At 41.1% G+C, this 24,852-nt stretch overlaps 1 protein-coding gene across 2 annotated transcripts in view; it reads right to left on the bottom strand.

The window, feature by feature from the left end:
- Window positions 1–24,852, bottom strand: part of rb1cc1 (RB1-inducible coiled-coil 1) — a 188,996-nt gene that overhangs the window by 139,398 nt on the left and 24,746 nt on the right. For both annotated transcript variants that reach the window (XM_041189528.1, XM_041189529.1), the window contains exons 5-8: window positions 21,571–21,773; window positions 11,130–11,571; window positions 10,329–10,499; window positions 4,908–5,092 (exon numbers count right to left, since the gene is read on the bottom strand). In XM_041189528.1, the coding sequence (XP_041045462.1) occupies window positions 4,908–5,092; window positions 10,329–10,499; window positions 11,130–11,571; window positions 21,571–21,773 (1,001 nt within the window). The remainder of the gene's footprint in view (window positions 1–4,907; window positions 5,093–10,328; window positions 10,500–11,129; window positions 11,572–21,570; window positions 21,774–24,852) is intronic.

Below are 24,852 nucleotides of genomic sequence, written 5' to 3'. Positions count from 1 at the left end.
TGTTAGTCTCATTTCCATTCCATGCCACATAATGGAATCAATTATCAGGAATAAACTCAAGAAAAATTTGTACACCTGCCTACTTACCAGCAGTGAGCAGGGATTCAGACAGGGAAGATCCTACCTGGCTAATCTTCAACTATTTTGAGAATGTGAGGTGATATACCCTGACTTCCAAAAGGCTCTTTAATGAAAGTTTCACACAAAAGGCTATTATATTCTTGCTACAGACCTTTCCAACTGCTTCATTTCCTTTAATTGATGGAATCCTTTCCTGCTCTCGATGCCAGTCAGCATCTACAAAATTCAATGCCAGCCAGGTATTGCTAAACCACAGCAATAATTTAACACACAATTCCACCCATCAATATAACTAAAAAGTACACAATATTACATGCCACTGCAAACTTTTTAAACAGCTGTAGATAACCGCTGCTCTGTGTGCAATGCGTCAAAGTATAATGGAATGCATTCAACACTAAAACCGCAAAACAGCTTTTTTTTGTCTTCTGCAGAGAAAATCTCAAAACCTAAACATACATATCCATTCAATCATGGAATCATAGACACTTAAGTGCCCAGCTGGAGGCCTGTTAGCTCTTTGAAAGATCAGTGGTCCTTAGTTCCATATCCCTAAAGACATTTGTGCATGCTTTGTACCCTAGGGATTTTCCAAGATTTCTTCCTGTGTCAATACTCACCATACAAATTATATGGCTCTAGCTAGGGGCTGCTGTAGAGAGCAGATGTGGGCATATCAGGCCAAACGGCCTCTTTGTTTGCTATAACCATTCTATTGTATTTATAGGGGAGTAAATAGGACTGTAGTGGTAGGAGGAAGTAGTATAGTCAAGAGGAAAGATAATTCTCTGCAGCTGAGAGCAAGAATCCAGAAAGCTGTGTTATCTGCCCAGTGACATGATTCAGGACATTTGATCAGGGCTGCAGAGAAACTTTCAGTGGGAGGGGCTGGATCCAGTTGTTGTGGTCCAGGTAGGTACCAATGACACAGACAAGACTAGGAAAGAGTTTCTACATAAGGAGCATAAGCAGCTAGGGGCTAAATTCAAAAGCAGAACCTCAAAGGTAATAACCTCTGGATTATTACTTGAGCCACATGCAAGTTGACATGGGGTAAATAAGATTAGAGACTTGAAAGCATGGCTCAAAGACTGGTGTAGGAAAAATGAGTTTCGATTCGTGGGGCACTGGCACCAGTCCTGGGGAAAGTTTCACTGGGATGGTCTTCACTTGAAACGTGTTGCGAAAGGTTTTCTGGTGAGTCTTGTAACAAGGTTGGTAGAGAGGGCTTTAAACTAAATAGGTGGGGAGAAAGGATCATGTGAGAGGAAGTGTGGCAAACCAAACAGAAAGAACGAGGTAAGAGAGCAGGATAGCAATTTGGGTAATGATAACCAGAGTGTTACAGGAAAGGACAGAGTGTACAAACCTCTCAGTGCACCAGCAGATAAGGCCAGAGATTTCAAATGGGAAAAAGAAAGCGCTAAAGGCTCTGTATTTGAATGTGCGCAGCATTTGTAACAAAATGGATGAATTATTAACACAGATAGAAATAACTATGTATTACCTGATAGCCATCATGAAGACATGGTTGCAGGATTACCAAGGCTGGGACCTGAATATTGAAGGGCATTTGACATTTCAAAAAGGTAGGAAGCTAGGAATAGGTGGTGAGTAGCTCTGTTAATTAAGGATGACGTTAGTACAGTAGTGACAGATGACCTTAGCTCGAAGGGGCAAGATGTAGAATCAATTTGGGTAGAGGTTATAAATAGGAAAGGTAAAAGGTCACTGGAAGGAGTATAGCCCCAACAGCAGTTACACTGTAGGGCAGAGTATACAGGAAGAAACAAGATGTGGAAGAAAGTTACTGCAATAATCATGGATGGCTTTAAGATACATGTTGATTTGGCAAATCAGATTGGCAAAGGTGGCCTGGAAAACGAGTTCCTAAAGAGTATTCGAGACAATTTCTTAGAGCAGTACATTCTAGAGACAAGAAGTTAGCAGGATATACTAGGCCAGGTAATGTGCAACGACACAGGATTAATCAATAACCTCATAGTAAAGGAGACTCCAAGTGACAGCGCTCATAACATGGTAGAATATCACTTTCAGTTTGAAGGAGGGTGGAGAGAGTGTGGGTCTAAGACTGGTGTTTTAAAACTAAATAAAGTTAACCATAAAGATATGAAGTCAGAGCTGGTTAAAGTAAACTGGGAAACTGTGTTAAAAGGGAGGACAATAGGAATGCTGTGGCAGAACTTTTAAGGAGATATTAACTGTTAAAGGTTTCCCCTAGTGAGAAAAACTCTTTGAAAAGGATGCATCATCCATGGCTGAATAAGGAAGTTAAGATTTATATCAAATTGAAAGAAACACAAATTCGCAAAGATTCATGGTAGGTCAGAAGATTGCTATATCTTAAAATCTGTCCAAAGAATAAGTAAAAAAGACGAGAAAGCAGAGTATGAGAGAAAGCTAGCTAGTAATATAAAGCCAGACAGTAAGAATTTCTGTAAGTACTTAAATAGGAAAAATAGAGTAACTAAGGCTAGTATTGGTCCTGTACAGTGTGTATCTGGGGAATTCATAATGGAAAACAAGAAATGGTGGAAGCGTTGAACAGACATTTTATGTCAATCTTCACTCAGAAAACCTCCCAAAAACACTTGAAAATCAAGGGGTTATGGGGAGGGAGGAACTTAAAAGAATCACCGTTATCAGGAAAAATACTGGAAAACTATTAGACCTAAAGTCTGACAAGTTCACAGGGCCTGATGGTCTGCACCATAGGGTCTTAAAAGAAAGCAGCTGCAGAGATAGTAGAGACATTGGTTATCATCTTACAAAATTCCTTAGATTCTAGAAGGGTCCTAGTGGATTGGAAAGTAGCGAATATAACACCTTTATTCAAGAAAGGAGACAGAAAGCAAGCAGGAAACTACAAGCCAATCAGCCTAACATCTGTTGTAGGGAAATTGCTAGAACCTACATTGAGGTTATAGTGAGATACTTAGAAAATCATAATGGAATCAGGCTGAGTCAGCATGGTTTTGTGAAATGAAAATGGTGTTTAACTAAATTATTAGAGTTCTTTGAGAAAGAAACAAGCAATGTGTATGAAGGGTAACCTGCAGACATGGTGTACCTTGATTTCCAAAAGGCATTTGATAGGGTACCACAGCAAAGATTACTACACATGATAAGAGCACAGTGTTTGAGGAGCAAGGTGGGGGGGTGGTAACATATTAGCACAGAGAAAGAATTGGTTAGCTAACAAGAAACAGGGTGTAGGGATAAATCGGTTTTCGGATTGGCCATGGACTGCCACAGGGATCAGTGCTTAAACCTCAACTATTCACAACTTATATAAATAGAGGGCCATTCGTATGTGGAATTCTTTTCCCCAGAAAGCAGTGGTGGCTGGGTCACTGAATTTATTCAAGGCCGAGTTAGATAGATTTTTGATAGATAAGGGAGTCGAGGATTATGGAAGGCAGCCAGGAAAGTGCAAATTTTTATATATATTTTGTATATTTTTTTTATTCATTCATTGGATGTGGGTGTCAGTGGCTAGGCCAGCATTTATTGCCCATCTCTAGCTGCCCTTGAGAAGGTGGCAGTGAGCTGCCTTCTTGAACCACTGCAGAAACATGTGATGCAGGTATATCCACAGTGCTGTTAAGAATGGAGGTCCCGCAACAGTGAAGGTATGGCAAAGCAGTTCAAGGTCAAGATGGTGGAGTGGCTTGGAAGATGGTGGTGTTCCCATATGTTGCTGCCCTTGTCCTTCGAGATGGTAGTGATCATGGGCTTGGAAGGTGCTGTCTAAGGAGGCGTGGTGAGTTCCTGCAATGCATCTTGCACATGGTACACAATGCTGCCACTGTGCATGGCATGAGTGAATGTGGTTGTGATGACAATCAAGCAGGCTGGCTTTGTCCTGGAAGGTGTCAAGCTTCTTGAGTGTTGTTGGAGCTGCACTCATCCAGAAAGTGGAGAGTGTTCCATCACACTCCTGATAGATGGTGGACAGGCTTTGGGGAGTCAGGAGGTGAGTTACTTGCCACAGGATTCCTAGCCTCTGACCTGCTCTTGTAGCCACCGTATTTATATGGCTAGTCTTGTTCCGTTTCTGGTCAATGGTAACCCCCAAGATGTTGATAGTGTGGGATTCAGCGATGGTAATGCCATTGATCGCCAAGGAGGGATGGTTAGATTCTCTCTCTATACATACACACACATACAAACACACACACAAAGTTAAATATTTTGCTCTCTGAAACCATTGCTATTGTCATCTAAACATTGTTGTACATTGCAGTTTAAATGTTAAAATGAAATACGTAACAATCAGATAGTGCTGATACACAAACTAGCGTTGTTTTGAAATTTCCAGTGCCGATATCTGAAGATTAAATGTCCCCTATTTCAAACTAAGAAGAATTTAAGAATGGATCCAAAAGTAATGAAAATGGTGTTAACAGCATAAATATGGTGCTGGGGAACAATTTAGAGCCAGCTTATAAAGCTCTTTATACAGTTCAAAAAATGGACCATCAATTCCTGCTACCACAGTGCCTCAGGAGAGTATACGCACAGTATATTTAGTATGTTTTAGCATAGTATATTTTGTAGCACGGGAGGGTTTCAATTTATCTGCAGCTCTGCCTATAAATTGAATTCTAAATCTGCAAGGAAATTGAAATTACTTATCTCCATAAATGTAGACATTTCACTTAAAAAGAATTCAAAACTAAGAAAAAGTCTCTCACTCTAGTAACTAAGTTTTGAAATAAATATAGTTGCTTCTTTATTGTGAGAAACTGGTAATGATATTTCCTTTCCAGAGTCTGATAAAACTCAAGCATGATCAAACTTACTTCAATCTGACTTGCAAGTTGTTTGCAAGTTCCTGCTTAGCAGTGGTACATTTCTGTTTAATATCCAGCAGTTTCTTGTGGTTTGTTAACATAATCATTAACTGATTTGCATGACTCAGGCATAAATCAGGAAGAACAGATGGGTCTTTCAGGTTTTCAGCTCTCTTCTGATTAGCTAAAAATCCCTGTTGGTATAAAACAAATGCTGATTAAGCAAAACTCACATCCATTAAATTTTTTTAAGCAGTACAGAAACACTTCAAAAGTTCCGATAATCCACTGAACACTATCATAAATTCACATCATTTCAGCAACTTAAAATCTGCATGAAGCAGTGCTCTCAAAGCATGTATTCTAAAATATATTTATTTCCTTGAACTGGTTAATTTTTTTGCTTAGTTTTTGGCCGACTTGGGGCAGATTCGGAGTGCTTACGTACTGTGAAGAAACACGTTTACTGATGTTTATGTGAATTGTGACACACAGACACCACAAAATTGTCAGAAAAATAAATGTCCACAGTGGCTCATGGAAAATTGCTGGTTCCAATTTAAAATGGCTAGAAGAGGAAGAAATCAAAACACCTTTAAGTCATCAGTATATCTGCTCTAGGATACAAAAAAACTGTCATCCAAAGAAATTATTTGATTAAACTCTATCCACAGTTCAACAAGAAATTAAGGACAGCCATTTTTATTTAACAGTAACTCTAGATTCCATGAACTCACATAACGGGCACTTGGAAGAAGCACTGAGGCGAAAAATGACATGCAATGTAATCGGGGTGGGAGACTTCAATTTCCATCAGCAGGAATGGCTCGGTACACCATTTTTGCCCAAGCTGGCTGAGTCCTGAAGGGCACAGCTGCAGGACTGAGCATGCAACAGGTGGTGAGACAACCAACAAGGGAAAAACTAACTTTAATTAGTTCTCACCAGACAACCTGTTGCAGATGTACCTATCCAGTATTGGTAGGAGTTACCATTACACAAGTCCTTGGAAAAACCACGTCATGTCTTCACACTGAGGACAACATCTACCACATTGCACAATACTACCACTATGTTAAATTATATATCTTCAGAACAGACCTAGCATCTCAAAACTGCTTCAGTGAGGCACATTGGGCTCACTGCAGCAGAACTGCATTCCAATACCACAATGTGTAATCATAGAAACATAGAAAACTAGGAGCAGGAGCAGAGCATTCGGCCCTTCGAGCCTGCTCTGTCATTCATTATGATCATGGCTGATCATCCAACTCAATAGACTGCTGCCGCTTTCTCCCCATACCTTTTGATCCCTTTCGCCCCAAGAGCGAAAACATATAATGTTTTGGTCTCAACTACTTTCTGTGGTAATGAATTCCACACGCTCACCACTCACTGGGTGAAGAAATTTCTCCTCATCTACGTCCTATATGGTCTACCCAATATCCTCAGACTGTGACCCCCTGGTCCTGGACTCCCCCACCATCAGAAACATCCTTCCTGCATCTACCCTGTCCTGTCCTAGTCCTGTTAGAATTTTATGAGATCCCCCCTCATTCTTCTGAACTCCAGCGAATATAATCCTAATTGACTCAATCTCTCCTCATATGTCAGTCCCGCCATCCCAGGAATCAGTCGGTTAAACCTTCGCTGCACTCCCTCTGTAGCAAGTACATCCTTCCTCAGATAAGGAGGCCAAAACTGCACACAATATTCCAGGTGTAGTCTCACCAAGGCCCTTACAATTGCAGCAAGACATCCCTGTTCCTGTACTCAAATCCTCTGGCTATGAAGGCCAACATGTCATTTGCCTTCTTTACTGCCTGCTGCACCTGCATGCTTACCTTCAGCGACTGGTGTACAAGGACACCCAGGTCTCGTTGCACAGTCCCCTCTCTCAATTTATAGCCATTCAGATAATAATCTGGCTTCCTGTCTTTGCTACCAAAATGGATAACCTCACTTTTATCCACATTATACTGCATCTGCCATGCATTTGCCCAGTCACTCAGCTTGTCCAAATCACACTGAAGCATCTCTGCATCCTCCTCACAGCTCACCCTCCCACCCAGCTTTGACTCATCTGCAAATTTGGAGATATTACATTTAATTCCCTCATCTAAATCATTAGTATATATTGTGAATAACTGGGGTCCCAGCACCGATCCTTGTGCTACCCCACTAGTCACTGCCTGCCATTCGGAAAAAGACCTGTTTATTCACACTCTTTGGTTCCTGTCTGCCAACCAGTTTTCTATCCATCGCAATACACTACCCCCAATCACATGCGCTTTAACTTTATACACCAATCTCTTAAGTGGGACTTTATCAAAAGCCTTCTGAAAGTCCAAATAAACTACATCCACTGGCTCCCCCTCATCAACTCTACTAGTTATATCCTCAAAAAATTCAAGTAGATTTGTCAAGCATGATTTCCCTTTCATAAATCCATGCTGACTCTGTTCGATTCTGCCTATGTTTTTCATGTGCTCAGCTATTAAATCTTTTGTAATGGACTCTGCAATTTTCCCCACTACCGGCATCAGGCTGACTGGTCTATAATTCCCTGTTTTCTCTCCGCCTCCCTTTTTAAATAGTGGGATTACATTAACTACCCTCCAATCTGTAGGAACTGTTCCAGAGTCTATAGAATCTCGGAAGATGACCATCAATGCATCCACTATTTCTAGGACCACTTCTTTAAGTACTCTGGGATGTAGATTATCAGGCTCCAGGGATTTATCGGCCTTCAATCCCATCAATTTCCCCAACACCATTTACCTACTAATACAGATTTCTTACAATTCCTCCCTCTCACTAAACCCTGTGTTCCCCAATATTTCTGGTATGTTATTTGTGCCCTCCTTTGTGAAGACAGAACCAAAGTACCTATTTAGTTGGTCAGCCATTTCTTTATTCCCCATTATAAATTCCCCTGTTTCTGACTGTAAGGGACCTACATTTGTCTTCACCAATCTTTTTCTCTTCACATACTTATAGAAACTTTTACAGTCAGTTTTTATATTCCCTGCAGCTTACTCTTGTACTCTTCTTCCCCTTCTTAATCAATCCCTTGGTCCTCCTTTGCTGAATTCTAAACTGCTCCCAATCTTCAGGTCTGTTGTTTTTTCTAGCTAATTTGTATGCTTCTTCCTTGGATCTAATACTATCTCTAATTTCCCTTGTGAGCCATGGTTTGGCCACCTTTCCTGTTTTACTTTTGCACCAGACAGGAATAAATAATTCTTGCAGTGCACCCATGCGCTCTTTGAATGTTTGCCATTGCCTATCCACCGTTGTCCCTTTAAGTAATGTTTCCCAATCCATCATAGCCAACTTGGGCCTCATACCATCGTAGTTTCCTTTATTAAGATTCAGGACCCAAGTCTCAGAATCAACTATGTCGCTCTCCATCTTGATGAAGAATTCTATCATATTATGGTCGCTCATCCCAAAAGGGCCTCCCATAACTAGAATGCCAATTATTCCTTTCTCCTTACACAATACCCAGTCGAGGATGGCCTGTTCTCTCGTTGTACTGCTCATTTAAGACGGCATACAGAATCTGCTCCATGGTGTTGAAGACTCATTTAATTTAAATATGACAGTTCACAGCACTGGCCATTCTATCCATGGAAATAGCATATCGTTTGAACAGCCTTTGACATCATCGACGCACCCCCTCCTCCTGCTTGAGGTAGATTCTCAAATCTTCTTGCAATCATGAAGTGCCACCGTAAAGGCCTATCAATGCATCGCACCCTGACTGTTGCTACTCAATGACTGTCCTCTTCAATGACAAAGGTACATCAAATGTGTTCAGCTGAGCAAAGCTTGGCAAGGATCATGTCTTCCAACCTAGACTCTCTACTACTGCCCATATGTCTCCTATCTGTTATCGCTCAACTGAACTGTGTAAATCACCAGCTAACCCCAGCAGAAAACCCAACTATCTGCCTCAGTGGTCCCACTGAAAAAATGAGTATCTAAACTGGTCTGAATGATTCCTACGAAGGTACATCTTCAGAAGGACTGAACTCCTCTGAAGAGTTGCCATCAGTGGCCTCCATTTAATGTTTCTACATGCATCAATGCCACGTAAGAGATAAAAGGCAAAGACTAGCCCAGACACGAGAAGAATATACTGCAAATCATCATAATGAAACTGGTCATATTCACTTGCTGCTGCAATCAAGTCAACATGACTGAGTGTAAGGGAGGAAGAGAGAAAACAGTAAACTACAGGCCAGATATATCATTGGGAAAATGTTAGAACTCATTACTAAGGAAGGGATAACTTAGAAAATCATAAATTGATTTGGCAGGCTAAGCATGATTTGATGAAGGAGGAAATGTGTTTGTCCTGAATTATTGTTTCTACAAGATTTGTCAAAGAGTCACATGGACAAATGCAGGTTAACAAATCCGGGCTGGCTTTTCTTAAAGGAAAATAGTGTTCAACTAACTTGGGAGTTTTTTGAAGAGGGAACAGAGAAGGTTGATGAGGGCAATGTTATTGATGTGACATGGGCTTCCAAAAGGCATTTGTTACAGTGCCAAACAACATGCTCGTGAGTAAAGTTATAGCTTGTGGAATAAATGGGCAGTAGTAACAGGGATACAAAATTGGCAGAGTGTCAGGAAACAGAACAATGTTTAATGGATACTTTTCGACCTGGAGGAAGGTTTATAGTGGAATTCCCCAAGAGTCAGCGTTGGGCCCTTGCTTTTCCTGATATATGTTTAAAAGTGTCACTGTACTCATTTTGCCTAAATTGATTAGGTCCTTCAAGCACTTTGAATTGAATCCAGCAGCATAGAACTACACTTCTGCTGCTGACCTCCCCTGCTACCTCCAACGACACCTTTCGGTGTTCACTATAGGTTTCTTCCTCCCATCGTTAGGGAAGTGTATCACTCTCAGCCTCCTCACAACCCCAGCTGCACATGCAGGGAGGTGTCACTGAAACAAGGCTCAGCCTTTGCCACATAGACTCCATTCTGGCACATTCTCTCTTTGGTTCAAACTACAAACTCCTTTAAATACTGGAGCTGAGATTGTGTCATACGAGTCCACATCACGTCCAATGACACTGACTGGATGGGGAACCCGGAAGCAAGATTATAGCACGTTAACTGAATCAAAACATTACTGACAGACATCTGGCACTTACTTCCATGTTTCCCATGTACTATCAGAGACTCCTGAATGCAGTATGCCACAAGTTAAAATCTGAGTCATAATAGTTCTTATACATTACACAGACCTAGTTAGGGATGTGTCTGACAGATATACATTTCAGTTAAAATTACATCAATAAATAGCTCAAGCTTCACAACAACATCTGAACCCCTTATAGTGTCTCACAGCCTTGAAATACACCACACATATCATCCAGCAGTGACCTACGTTTTGTAATGGAGATTTACCTGAGCTAATTCTTTTTGTTCATTCACCAGTCTGTTACAGCTGGCTATCATTTGATCCAGGGCATATAGTCGGTCCTCGAGTCCCTTAATTGCCTTCATGTTCTGATTATCAAGTTTGGCAATTGTTTCACGACAGTCTGTCAAAAACGGCTGAAGAATTTCTGGATCAAGCTGAAAGCAAAAAAAAAGGTATGAGGGTGTTTAAATTACTGTCCAGAAATGGTTAACAATATTTTCTCTTACACCCTCTACTCCTCATGCGATGTATGGTTAACATGTCAGCAACTGATGAATGTCTTTGATTAGATTAAAGCTTTTCATTGGTTTACAAATCTGCTATACCAAGACAACTGTGAAAAACAAATACCTGTATTGAAAAAAGTACCATTCAAACCTATACTCTAACGTATTCAAATTCATACATTAATCCATTTTAGGTTGAGCTTTGTCAAATTGCTGAAATCGTCCCCCTTTAGAACACGTACCATCTCAAATTATTTTTCTATTCCATAAAAGTATTGACTAAATTTACTATTGGATATCACAAGTAAATCCTGTAATTTTATAGTTCGGTTTAAGTTTTGAGAAATGCACTGGACTAGAAACTAGAAGTCTGAGTCTGTTGAATGAAAAAGTTCTATTATGAAATTGAAACTTCTAAATTTTAAACAACAAAAACTACTTAAAAAAAGACTCTCAGGTAACTATTATATGAAAAATGGTGCCTTTGTTTATTTTCAAAATCCTGGATTAGCCAAATATTTGACCAAACATCTTGAATTTGAAATCTCGAAAACTTACTCGGTTCATTGAATCAAAGCATTTCCTGACCAACGATTCCACATCATTTGGTCTATCTTGTACATTAATCCAGTCCAATAAGGAGACATTGAAGAAAGCTTGGTCATCCATTTCTTCTTTAAATTCATCTTCTGCTGCAGTCTTCTGAGCTCTTTCATCGTTGGTCTCGTTGTCCTTTTCTTCCTGTTGAATAACACTGTTCTGCACAGAATGTCCAAATGATATAGAACTAGAGGGTGATTTCCTGTTAACTGCAGATTTAACAGAACAAAGTACCGAACTGCTGGACCTCTCATCTTCAGTTTCTTCTTCCGTGCTTTCTTTCTCTGTGCTTTCTTTTTCTGTAGGTAATTTCAGTCTTTCCTGACATTCTCGATAACTGTGTCTGGTCAGGCACTCCAATAGTGGTATCTTAGCCATTACCGAGACTGCTGTGCCTAGGCTTAATTCATAACATAAAATAATGTATTAGTACAATATGAAATAATTGAACAGTCCATCACCCAGAAGCTTGAGACATTTCCTGGTGATAAAGGTTCAGCACTGAGTCTCTGAATAGAGAGATGAGCCACTTCTTCTGCCCTCCCATGACTGTAAAAGCAAAGTTTCCACAAAACTGTACAGGACAATCTGCTGGGCCAGAACTCTGCTTTGCATTTGAGAGAATATCCTTGAGCAAGAATGGAAGCAGCAAAACTGCTCCAATGGTAATTCAATTGCACAAATGCCTTTCTTTTGAAGAGTTGAAAAAAACTGATGCGAAATTACTTTAAACAAATAAATTCTTGTTAATGTCAGTTTTTTTGCTTAAAAAAAATCTCAACCTGATTTCTAAAACCACTTCAACTTTCTGCACAAAATATTTAATTTCTTTAGGAACTGGTGCTATATTACAATACAAGCAAATAATACATGCAAGTTATCCTACATGCACTGATGAACAACTACTTTTAAGCACAGGCTTCCTAAATAGTAGGTGACCTTTAAATTGTAGCATATGCTGCAGACAGTGCATTAAATTGAAATGCTTTAGATCAAGCCAAAATAAAAAAAAATCAGCAGGCCCTATAGGAGCAACTTATGATGAAGGCAGCAAGGGGGTACCAGAGATTTGGGTCAGGAGACCAATGAACCAATCAGTGTGAGGGGGAACAAAAGGCTGGACCTCACATTGAGAGACAGAGAAAGATTTCAACTACAAGAATTGTGGAGGCTCAGTGTGAATTGAATGTAGTTAGAGATACAAGTTGGAAGGGGTAGCAGTGCCACCTAGTGTTTAAAATCTAACCATTATAGTAAACATGAATAGTTATCAATTAGATTATGGTAGTATTGCTTATGATCAGACATCACTCACTTAGACATGAGAAAGCATTACAAAATCATGACGAAGCAAGTATATTGCTAGTCAATCTCCTACAGCACTACAAACGAGGAATCAAAACCAAGTGTGCTTTACAGGTGAGCCAGGTTCAAGGGCTAAAGCATAATGGAGCCAGGCTACACTGACATGATTTCAACCTATTATGCAGATTCTTCCTTATTCATATTTCCATTATACTTTCCTATGTTCACATATAAAACAGAAACTGCCTATCCAAATATACAATCTATATTGTTCTCCTGCTGATAATGGTAATGCCTCTGCTGTTAAGAGAGTGTGGGACAATGAGTAATTACAGCATTACAAGCTTATTTGTTAAAAATTGATAGCCACCATTGTGTTAAAATCTAATTGAAAATTTTGGAGCGGGGAGATGGTGGAGCTTCAAAAAAAGTATTGCTGAGAAAGAGAGGTATATCAAATCTGTTCATTTTGCACTCATCAGGGCACTTTGCAAAAATACTAATGTAAGGGGAAAACAACAATTTATACTGTATGTGAAGAGAGTGCTGATCGGTTGGCAAGTGGACTCTGATTGGTAGAGGCAATGCCATGGAGAATGCACCAGAGGGTGACTGCCAGTTAACTACCACGCATTGTCTGAAATTTAAACCTGGCAGCTTGACCATGATTGGTCAAGGCATTGCCCTGAGTCAGTGAATGGCTGCCACATTTTATTTAGCTGAAACAGGCGCAATGTATGTACATGTTCTCTCTGTCTGCAAAGAACAGGGCCCTGTGTATTAATACATGTAGCTTCCAGTACATGCAAATGTGCCACACTATGAGCCCAGCTGACAATCTTATATCGGCTGTCAGTGTAATTCTTAGCATGCTGAGGATAATTTATCAAATGCTGTCCAATCGTAGAATCACATTTAATGTTGGCGCTGTGTTTTGAGTTTTGCAAGCGTGGACTGGTTGGGTACTGTCTATACTTTGCCAGTTGAGGACAGCAGCTGGGACATGCTGTTTGATACAATCTGCCAGGTTGTATGGAGTGAAATTTCCTTTAAGGAGTAGTCTGAGAACCAAGCTGAATACAGAAGGTTCAGAGGAGAGGTGAAGCAGCAAAAAAGAGAAGTGAAGAGGGATTATGAGAAAAGACTGGCAGCCAACATAAAGGGGAATCCCAAAGTCTTCTATAAGCACATAAATAGTAAAAGGGTGGTAAAAGGAAGAGTAGGGTCGAAGGGGATTTACACATGGAGGCAGGGGGCATGGCTGAGGTGTTAAATGAATATTTTGCATCTGTCTTTGCCAAGGAAACCCTGTCACTAGAAGTGTTTAAAATTGATTAGGAGGAGGTATTGGATAACTAATTAGTACTTAAAGTTGACAAGGCACCGGGACCAGATGAGATGCATCCAAGGATACTGAAGGGAGTGAGAGTGGAAATTGCAGGGGCACTGGCCATAATCTTGCAGTCTTCTCTAGACTCAGGGGAGGTGCCAGGGGACCGGAGAATTGCAAACATTGAGCCCTTGTTCAAAAAGGTTGTAAGGATAAGCCCAGCAATTACAGACCAGTCAGTTTAACTTTGGTGATGGGGAAGCTCCTCAAAACAATTATTTGGGATTGAATTAATGGTCACATGGAAAAATGTGAGCTGATTAGGAAGAGTCAACATGGATTCCTTAAGGGAAAATCATGTTTAGCTAACTTGCTGGAGTTTTTTTAAGAGGTGACAGATGTTGATGAGGGTAATGCTGTTGATGTGGTGTACATGGATTTCCAAAAGACATTCGATACAGTGCCGCACAACAGACTTGAGGAAAGTTATAGCTCATGAAATAAAGGGGGCAGTAGCAATGTAAATTGGCTGACTAATAGGAAACAGCAAGTAATGGTTAGTGGGTATTTTTCAGACTGGAGGGAGGTTTGTAGTGGAGTCCCCAAGGGCCGGTATTGGGACCCTTGCTTTTCCTGATATATATTAATGATCTAGATCTTGGTGCTCAGGGAACAATTTAAAAGTTTGCGGATGATGCAAAACTTGGAAGGATTGTAAACTGAGAGAGGGACGGTGTAGAACTTCAAAAGGACATGGACAAGTTGGTGGAGTGGGAAGATAGGTGGCAGTTGAAGTCCAATGCAGAGGGGTGTGGGGTGATTCATTTTGATAGGAGGAAAATGGAGAGACAATATAAAGTAAGGGATACAACTCTAAAGGATGTGCAGGAGCAGAGGAACCTGGGTGGATATGTGCATAAGTCATTAAAGTGGCAGAACAGGTGGAGAGAGCAATTAGTAAAGTATACAGTATCCTAGGCTTTATTAACAGGGGCACAGAGTACCCAAGCAAAGAGGTAATGTTGAACTTGTATAGGTCATCAGTTAGACTTCAGCTGGAGTATTGTGTACAGTTCTGGGGGCCACAGTTTAGGAAGGATGTGAATTCATTGGAGAGAGTGCATAAGTGATTTACAAAAATGGCTCCAGGGATGAGAAACTTCAGTTATGAAGATAGATTGGAAAGGTTGGAACTGTCCTCCTTGGAGAGAAGGTGAAGAGGAGATTAGTTAGAGGTGTTCAAAATCATGAGGGGGCTGGACAGAGTAGACAGGGAGAAACCATTCCCGCTCATAAATGGATCGAGAACGAGAGGGCTAGATTTAAAGTGATTTGCAAAAGAAGCAAATGCGATGAGAGAGAACTTTTTTACACAGCGAGTGGTTCGGGTCTGGAATGCACTGCGTGCAAGTGTGGTGGAGGCAAGTTCAATCAAGGCATTCAAGAGGGCATTAGGTAATTATTTAAATAGAAATAATGTGTGCAGGGTTACAGGGAAAAGGCAGGAGAATGGCACTGAGTCATAATGCTCATTTGGAAAACCGGTGCAGACACGATGACTGAATGGCCTCCTTCTGCACTGTAACAATTCTGTGAAAGATTGGCAGAAAAAATGGTAACCAATCAATGTGAAACGTTCAAAGAGGAGATAATTTGGACACAGTCAAGGTACATTCCCTCAAAAAGGAAAGATAGGGCAAACAAATCCAGAGCTCCCTGGATGACAAAGATGATAGAAAAAAAGAGTTAAAAAAACATGTACTTATGACAGGTGTCAGGTAAAAAATACAATAGACAAACAAGCTGAATATAGAATGTTCAGAGGAGAGGCCAAGCGGCAAATAGGAGAAGCAAAAAGGGGTTTGGGAAGAAACTGGCAGCTAACATAAAAAGGAAATCCCAAAGTCTTCTATAGGCATATAAACAGTAAAGGGTGGTAAGAGGAGTAGAGCCATTTACAGACAAAAACCACAATTTCAAAATTTGCAGATCTTATGAAACTTGAAAGCATTGTGAACTATGAGGAGGATAGTGTAGAACTTCAAAAGGACATAGACAACTTGGTGGGAGGGCCGACAAGTAGCAGATGAAATTTAACACAGGGAAGTACAAAGTGATTCATTTGTTGGGAAGAACACAGAGGGGCAATATAAAGGGTACAATTGTAAAAAGGGTGCAGGGGCAGAGAAGCCTGGGTGCATATGTGCATAAATCATTTTAAGGTGGCAAGACAAATTGAGGGAAGTTAATAAAGCAGACAGCATCTTAGGCTTTATTAACAGGAGAATACAGCATAAAAGCAATGAAGTTATGCTAAACTTTGTGTAAAACATCAGCTCAGCCTCAAGAGAGAGTGCAGAAAATATTTGAGAAAGTGGTCCCAGGGATGAGGAACTTCAATTATGCAGAAAAACTGGATAAGTTAAGAGTATTTTCATTGGAGAAGGTCAAGAGGAGATTTGATAGAGGTATTCAAAATCATGAGGGGGTCTGGGCAGAGTAGATGGGGGAAAATGTTTCCATTGGTGGAAGGATCAAGAACAAGAGAGCACAGATTTAATATAATTGACAAAAGAAGTAATGACGACATGAGGAAAAAACATTTTATTGCATCAAATGATTGGGACCTGGAACCTACTGCCTGATCATATGGTGGAGGCGGGTTCAATCAAGGTATTTAAGAAGGAATTGGATTGGTATCCAAAAAGAAAGAATGTGAAGGGTTACAGGGAGAAGGCTGGGTAGTGGCACTAGGTAAATTGTTCCTATGCAGAACTGGCGCAAACATGACAGGCTGAATGGCCTCCTTAGGTGTTTCATCAATTCTGTGATACTGTATTGCTAGGATTACCATCGCACAGTTCTTGTGGAGGTGAAATACCATCTTCACACTAAGCATACTTCCATTGTGTTGTGCGGCACTACTACCATGCTAAATGGAACAGATTTAGCAACTCAAAACTGGGCATCCATGAGGTACTAGGGGCCATCAACAGTTTCAGAATTATATCCAACCACAATCAGTGATCTCATGGTTCAGCATATCCCTCATTCTACCATTACCATTAAACCAGAGATCAACCCTGGTTCAACAAAGAGTGCAGGAGAGCATGCCAGCAGCAACATCAGCCATACCTAAAAATGAGGTGCCAACCTGGTGGAGCTACAACACATTCCAAACAACAGAAGTTCACAAAATGTCCTTCAAGGAAGGAAAATTGACATCTTTACCTCATCAGTACTATGCCTCAGCATTATACCTTCAAGAGAGACCCACCAGAGGTGGTGGCACACTGGCATACAGTCAAGGAGGAGTGGCCCTGAGAGTCCTCAACGTTGACTTATGACCCATGAATTACTGTGACAAAAGGTCAAATATAGACAAGAAAACCTTCTGCTGGTTACCAGCTCACACCCTCCCACAGGCCCCACTTGGAAGAAACACTGAAGATAGCAGCAGCACAGAATGTATTTTGAGTGGGTGACAAAAATGTGCATATTACCAAGAGTTGCCTAGGACCACCACTACTGACTGAGCTGTCAAGTCCTGAAGGACACAGCTGCCAAGCAAGGCCTGTGACAGGTGGTACGAAAGCCAACAGGGGAAAATCTACTTCACCCTCATAAAGACGCCTCCATCCATGACGGTACAGTAGGAGTGACCACTGTACAGTCCTTGTGGAGACAAAGCGAATAGACTCAGAACAGCTCCAGCAGCTCAAAACTGGCAATTCAGGGAAAGCTGTGGGTCATCATCAGCTGCAAAATTTTATTCCACCATAATCTGTAATCCCATGACCCTAGGATATCATTCACTCAACATCAGCATTATACCTTCAAGAAAGACCCACCAGAGGTGGTGGCACACTGGCATACAGTCAGGGAGGAGTGGCCCTGAGAGTCCTCAACATTGACTTATGACCCATGAATTACTGTGACAAAAGGTCAAATATAGACAAGGAAACCTTCTGCTGGTTACCAGCTCACACCCTCCCACAGGCACCACTTGGAAGAAACACTGAAGATAGCAGCGGCACAGAATGTATTTTGAGTGGGTGACAAAAATGTGCATATTACCAAAAGTTGCCCAGGACCACCACTACTGACTGAGCTGTCAAGTCCTGAAGGACACAGCTGCCAAGCAAGGCCTGTGACAGGTGGTACGAAAGCCAACAGGGGAAAATCTACTTCACCCTCATAAAGACGCCTCCATCCATGACGGTACAGTAGGAGTGACCACTGCACAGTCCTTGTGGAGACAAAAGCGAATAGACTTAGAACAGTTCCAGCAGGGGAAGCTGTGGGTCATCATCAGCTGCAAAATTTTATTCCACCATAATATGTAATCCTATGACGCTAGGATATCATTCACTCAACCATTATTATCATGCCAGAAGGCAACCCTAGTCCAATGAAAATTGTAGAAGATCCTGTCATTTGCAACACCAGGTGTGCCTAAGATGAGGTGCCAATCTGATGAAGCTGTAATATAGGACTAAACAGCAGAGGAAACATGCTATTAACAGAGATAAGCAATTCCACACCAACTGATCAGATCAAAGTTCCACAGCCTGCCACATCCAGTCACACTAGACAATTAGTGGAGGAGGAGGCTCCATGAGCATTCCTATCCTCAATTCTGGCAGGAATCAACACATCAGTGTAAAAGGCAAGACTGAAGCATTCGCAACCATTTACAGCCAGAATTGTCATGTTGATGATCCCAGCTTCCTTCTTAGGTCCCCCAACATGACAGGCACCAGTCTTCAGCCAACTCAATTCACTCCACACGATAACGAAAAACAACTGAGCACACTGTTTACAACAAAGGTTATGGGCCCCAACAGAATTCATTCAGCCTGTATTGCTGAAGATGTGCACCAGAATTAATTTTGTACCTCATCAATGCCCACTATGCAAACATATAAATCCCTTCTTAGGTAACCAATTGACTCCACTCCTCTTTTTACTGCCTTTTTACTATTTATATGCCTAAAGAGGGAATCAAAAAATCTTCTATTAGCTGCAAGTCTCATACTCTCTCTGCTTCTCTTATTTGCTTTTCCAATTTTACTCTGAACCTATCTTCAGCCAAGTTCTCAGTTGTATTATACACCTGACATCTGTCATAAGCACACTTTTTCTGCTTCCTCAACCTCTGTCTCTCCCATCATCCAGGGAGCTCTGAATTGTTTGATCTACCTTTCCCCTTCGTGGCAATGTGCCTAGAGTCTGCCTGAACATACTTTTTTTTAAAAAAATGTTACAGTTTTGTCTGCCAATCTTTGATTCCAATTTAACTGGGTCAGATCCATTCTTACCCCATTGAAGTTGGCTTTCCCCCAGTTAATTACTCTTACTCTGGATTGTTCCTTGCCCTTTTCCATAGTCAACATAAATCTTATGATACAATGATGACTGTCAGCTACACTTTCCTCTACTGACACTTGATCCACCTGGCCCACCTCATTCCCAAGAAACTTCCCTTCTTGTGAACATAACATACTCAGGGATAAGGGTGATTGAAGACAAAAAGGTCTGAAATTTTTTTCTGATGAAGCATCAATTACAGTACTTTTTAATGATCTGTTGTGAAATGCAAATGCTCCTAGGTGGAATTATTAGATTTCAAGTCAGTTGAAACATTAGCTTTCCCTCTGCTTACCTTCTATTAGTCAAGACTGCGGACCAATACATTTCTATCAAATCACCAAAGTGACCTAAGCATATCAGCATTCAGTGCAGTTAGTCCAGGATGATGGCCAGACTAACAACTGATCATGACCTTGCTAGATTATGTACATGTGAAGCAAAGCAAGGGCTACAGCAGTGCTTAGTAATATTTTCCATTGTTGACTCCATTTTAATTCACAAGGGCAACTAGGATGGGCAACAAATGCTGGCCTTGCTGGCAATGCCCACATCCCATGAAATATATAAAAACTTGAAAATTAACATTATACATTATACTTCATTTTTCTTTTTGCTAGCATCTAGAGTAGAGTTCATTATAACACATTATGTAAACATGACCATCTGTGTTTCTAGAAGTACTTTCCAAAAAAGTTATTTTATTTACTCATTTAGGTTTCAACCTAGCTCTCCATACTTTCTGGCAACAGAAGACTCAGTGAAGCTCCTCTCCCCAGCCACAAAGACATTGTAAACTGCCCCATTCCCCAACACCACACATACACAACTCTCTTCTCAAGGCCCCCTCAGCAACCCCTCTTCGCAATTCCCCTCCCCCCACTCATTCATCAACTTTTCTTCCCAAATTGATCCTGCACCACACACACACACACACACACACAGCCCCACCCCTCTTCCCACTCCCTTAACACAGTCCACTCACTCAGTTTCCCCTCTTGCCAAAGCTCCTACTCATTCACGCATCAGCCTCTCTCACTCAGCAACACCTCTCCCCAATACCCCCTCCCGCATACGCGCACCCACTTCCCAATCCACTTCTCCCCACCACTCACTCAGTAGTCCCTCTTCTCAGCCCTCTCTTCACTCCATTCATCAGCCCCTTTTCCCAAATCCCCTACCCCAACTCACTCAGCAGTCTTCCCAAAAGCCCTCTCTAACCACTCTCAGTAGCTCCTCTTCCCAACCAACTGCCCTCTATTCACTCACTCATCAGCCTCTCCCCTCAAAACCATTCCTGCACCACAGAGACAGGTCTCAACCCATCCTTCCAACTTACTCAGCAACCCCTCCTCCCAATCCCCTGTCCAACACTCTCATAGCAGCTCCTCTTCCCAAGCACTCAGCAGCCCATCTTCTCAAACCCCTCTGCATCCCACTCATGAGCCCCTCCTCCCAAACCCCCTGTCCTATCACAACTCACTCAGCAGCCCTTCTTCCCAGCCCCTCCCTCCCACCCTGCTGAAATTCAGACTCCACTGCCATCCCCACCCCTCCCAGCCTCTACCAAGCATCCAGCAACAGAGCGTGCCCTCCCAGTGGGATGAGTGGCAGCTCCCCTGAGCCTGCTCTCCCAGCCTTGTTATTGGCAGAGATTTTCTAGACTTTGAAGCTCTCTCCTCCTGACTTTGGCAGCATTTGGAAGTGATGGCAGCCAAGGAGAGGCAGAAATTGCGAAAAAAAAATTAAAAGGGCAGAATTCTATATTCAAAAGCCAAAATTCCCCGCATAATCTCTCACAATATACAACATTGTGATTTTGTATAATGTGACGGTAAAAATATGCACAGTATATAATAATATAGTCAAACCCATATTAAACCAAAGGCCATCGCTAACTAGTATGTGGCACCACAGACTAATGGTAAACAAAATCAAACACAATATCCACCAAGTTCCCAATCTCAGCTTGCACATGAACTATGCATGCAAGTCTCATTCTAGGACATGCTCATGCACTTGTTGGTGAAAGCAAACGTGTGTGAATAGCAGTAAGTGGGGTGGAGGAGAACTGAAGGATTCATACCCTCAAAGAGAGAGACTGCCTGTGTCCATTGTTGTTTGGTCTCTATCATAACTTTCTGTCCAGATTAAGCCACAATGAGTGAAGCCACAATAGCGAAGTAGCTTTCGTTAAAAAGAATTGATGTAAGACACTTTAAAATATGCAATTCATAAACGCTGCACAGAGACATAGCCCAAGTGTCTGAATAAAAATGGCACATGCATAGATCATGCATTTTAGCAAGTTGTAATGGATTCCTAGGTGAAAATATGAGCTCCAATAGTATTTAATTTGGAACTGTTGAATATTCATAACTCATGAACACTTACTTTGTAAGTTTTTGCTTAATATCTTCCACAGAACGTTCATAATTGCTGTATGCATTTTCAAACTTTGCCAGCAGCTTTTGAAAAGAATGGGTGCAGTCCTCCAAATTGGCCATAATGGCAGCCCAACCTTGATGCTGAAGGTGCTCATCGTGGACCAATCTTTCACAGAATGAACAAAGCTTCTTTGCAACTTCATACATCTCCTAACCAAGAGAACAAAAGCACAAACAGAGCATGAGCTTATTTCTATGACAATTAAGCATATAGATCAGAATGCATTGTGATATTTCATTCTCCAAATATCTTTGCCAATATACTGTCAATTCTTCAACTTTATATCCCTGATAACAATAAAAAGTTGAACAAAAATGTGAGGATTTCTAATGGATAGGCTAACTGAAAAACATCAAGAATCTAATCAAACAAATTAATTATAGCATTTACAGGAACACAGAACTTGGGAGCAGAGTAGGCCATTCAGCCCTTTGAGCCTGCTCTGCTATTCATTAAAATTATGGCTGATCTAGTTGTGGTTTCAATTCGACTTTCCTGTCTGCCCCCCATAACTCTTGACATCCTTGACTATCAAAAATCTGTCTAACTCTGCCTTGAATAAGTTCAATGACCATTGCTTCCTGGAACCTCACCAGATATGTAGCTGTATAATATTTGCTTTTTTGCAATGGTTTATACAAGGTGATTTAAGCATTATAGATTTAAGACTTTGCCTTTCATGAATCCAAGGACAGAATTTTTGAATGGTTGTGGAAGCAGAAGCAGAGATGGATGGCCTGCAATTTCCTGCCACAAGCTGGCATATTCCCACCTGCAGGTCATTTTGGAACATGTAACCATTTCCTGCCCAAACCAGCAAGTGGCATGGAGCCAATTAGGGATCATTAAGGGGCTAAGACCACTACTGGTGACAACTGAAAATTTCCAGTCAGCATACCAGTTCCTACTGAGACTGAAACGTGATCCAGTGATGTAGGCAGCCTTGTGGTGTCAGACAAGGGTGGGGCCAGTGCTCCATCTACCACTTCTGACCCCTCAACGTGGACACAATAGTGAGATGGTCAGTGTTAATCTCACCTTTTAATAAAGTCTCCAGAGGACACTTCCATCATGAGTTGCCCTGTCTCTCTCTCTTGCCTACATACTTAAGCAGCTTCCCACTCTATATGTTGGGGACGCCAATCTCTCAAGGCTGGAGGACCTCACAAATCTGGCCGCTGTCCTTAACTGGACTGTGAGTGTGATCCCTGGCTACTAATCGACCAGCTCATAAAAATTACATTAAGCATCGGACGCCAACACAAAGCAGATGAATACCCAGAAATGCAGCCAACATCAAAGTCCCAACCCCATAACTAAATTCCAGCCCAAGGTGTCTAAAAGTACTTCACAGCCAATTTGAAAGATACCAACTATAGTGAAGCGATGCTGCCAGACTGCACACCAGTTCATTTAACGACTGACAATATAGTTGGCAAGTTCATCTGCTTTTGGTGGTGTCCAAGGGATTTGTGCTGAACAAGAGAACTATCCTGCTCTTTATTTTATACCCACCTAAACATGCAGATAGCATCTCAGTCCAACATGGCACCTGAAAGACCAACTCGAGCAATACAGCACATGCTTACAATGGCACTGAAGCACCAGCCCAAGTCCTGTACCAAGAATTGAACCCTCTATCTTATGACTTGAGGTGAGTGCACTATTACTGAGCCAAGCTGAAAGTGCAAGCTAAGGAAGAGCATGAACTATAATTACGATTTCTTGACTTTTATTACATAATGTAAAGAACCTGCTCGCACAATTGACCAAAATTAATAATCTAATTCTTTAAGACACATTTTGCTGAAATAGAAACAAACAGTCTTCAAATGGGAATGAAAAGTTCAAGTGAATAGAATTTAGAGAAATTGATGAGAAAAACAGTGTGTAATATGCAATAGTCCTCCAGATCAGTCAGCGGCGACTTACCATGGCATTGCCACTGACCAGAAGATCTGGACCATTAATTCTAAAATGTAGGGGTACTCAATTTTTGATTCATATCAGCACATGGGGGTCCTCAGTAAGAAAACATTAAAAAGGGCTAAAGCGCATTTTGCTGTATCAACTTTTTTCATATACGGAATAGCCTTAAGGCAGGCTAAATTTATATAATGTAAAAGACATCTGTTGATTTTTTTTTTTCTTCATAGCTCAGAACACATAAGCATGCAATAGAAAGAGTTCCTCCAGCACAGGTGAGCTTTTCAGAATCAAGTTGAAAAGCAAACTTGTACAAAAATGGATGCAGTTGCAGGGGGAAAGGGCTCCAGTCCATACTGACCTACCTCAGAACTCTCTAGAGGGAAGTCAGCCTCATAGTACACATGCCTCTTTCAAAATGTTCCTCCTAGGAATCTGAATTATGCAGAAGGTAATTAAATATACCTAATATCAGGTGCTAGATGTAAAACAATGAGGGGGTTGACATGGGGGCCTGTGTAAGCCTTTTCATAACAGTGAAAACAGATGCTACTTATAAAATTGAAAAAATACTCTAAACTGCTAGGAGTTTTCTGGAGTCAAGATATTCGAACGTATTTGGGTCACGAACTTAGGTCATGTACCTAACAATGGATATTTAGAACCAAGTCAACTGCTTATAGTATACTCAGTAATGCAGGGAAGTCTCCAGTACTCCAGAATACTAATAACTGGCTAGCCAGTGCCAGCAATGGAACCTGGAGAAGTAGCCCCATTACTGGGATTCTTCACCTTTAATTCCAGATAATCCTGCAAATCAAACATTAATATGCATTTAAGGAGTAGCTGATAAATACATGAGGCACAAAGAAGTAGAAGGATTTGCAAATGGAATTAGATAAAGTAAGCTTGTGTGGATCATCAACTGATATACATCAGTTGGGTAGAATGACCTTTCTCTGGACTGTAATTTGATGTTATGTAGGGTGGCAGAGTAGCACAGTCTGTATAAGTAGCTAGATTAACAGTCCTCTGTACTGGTAAGTTGTGTTCTTTTAGTTGGTTAAACTCTGTGCACATTTAAGGATTCTATAAATTTTGGAACTGCAAACCTCCACCTAAGCTCTCCTGTGGTAAACAAAGTGTCCATATGGAACAAAGTGCACACACCACCATAAAAATAAAAACTCTGCAGATGTAGACTTCTCAGTTGATTCAGAAGTTGGAACAAGTGCCATATCAAACAGTGTCAAAATGACACAGTGAAGTTAAGTGAATACAGTAGGGAAGAAATTTTGGTGA

Source organism: Carcharodon carcharias, chromosome 6 (assembly GCF_017639515.1).
Source record: "Carcharodon carcharias isolate sCarCar2 chromosome 6, sCarCar2.pri, whole genome shotgun sequence".
In the NCBI taxonomy this organism is placed as follows: Eukaryota; Metazoa; Chordata; class Chondrichthyes; order Lamniformes; family Lamnidae; genus Carcharodon; species Carcharodon carcharias.
Note: the sequence above shows the minus strand (reverse complement) of the source record. Positions and strands in the feature narration are given on the sequence as shown.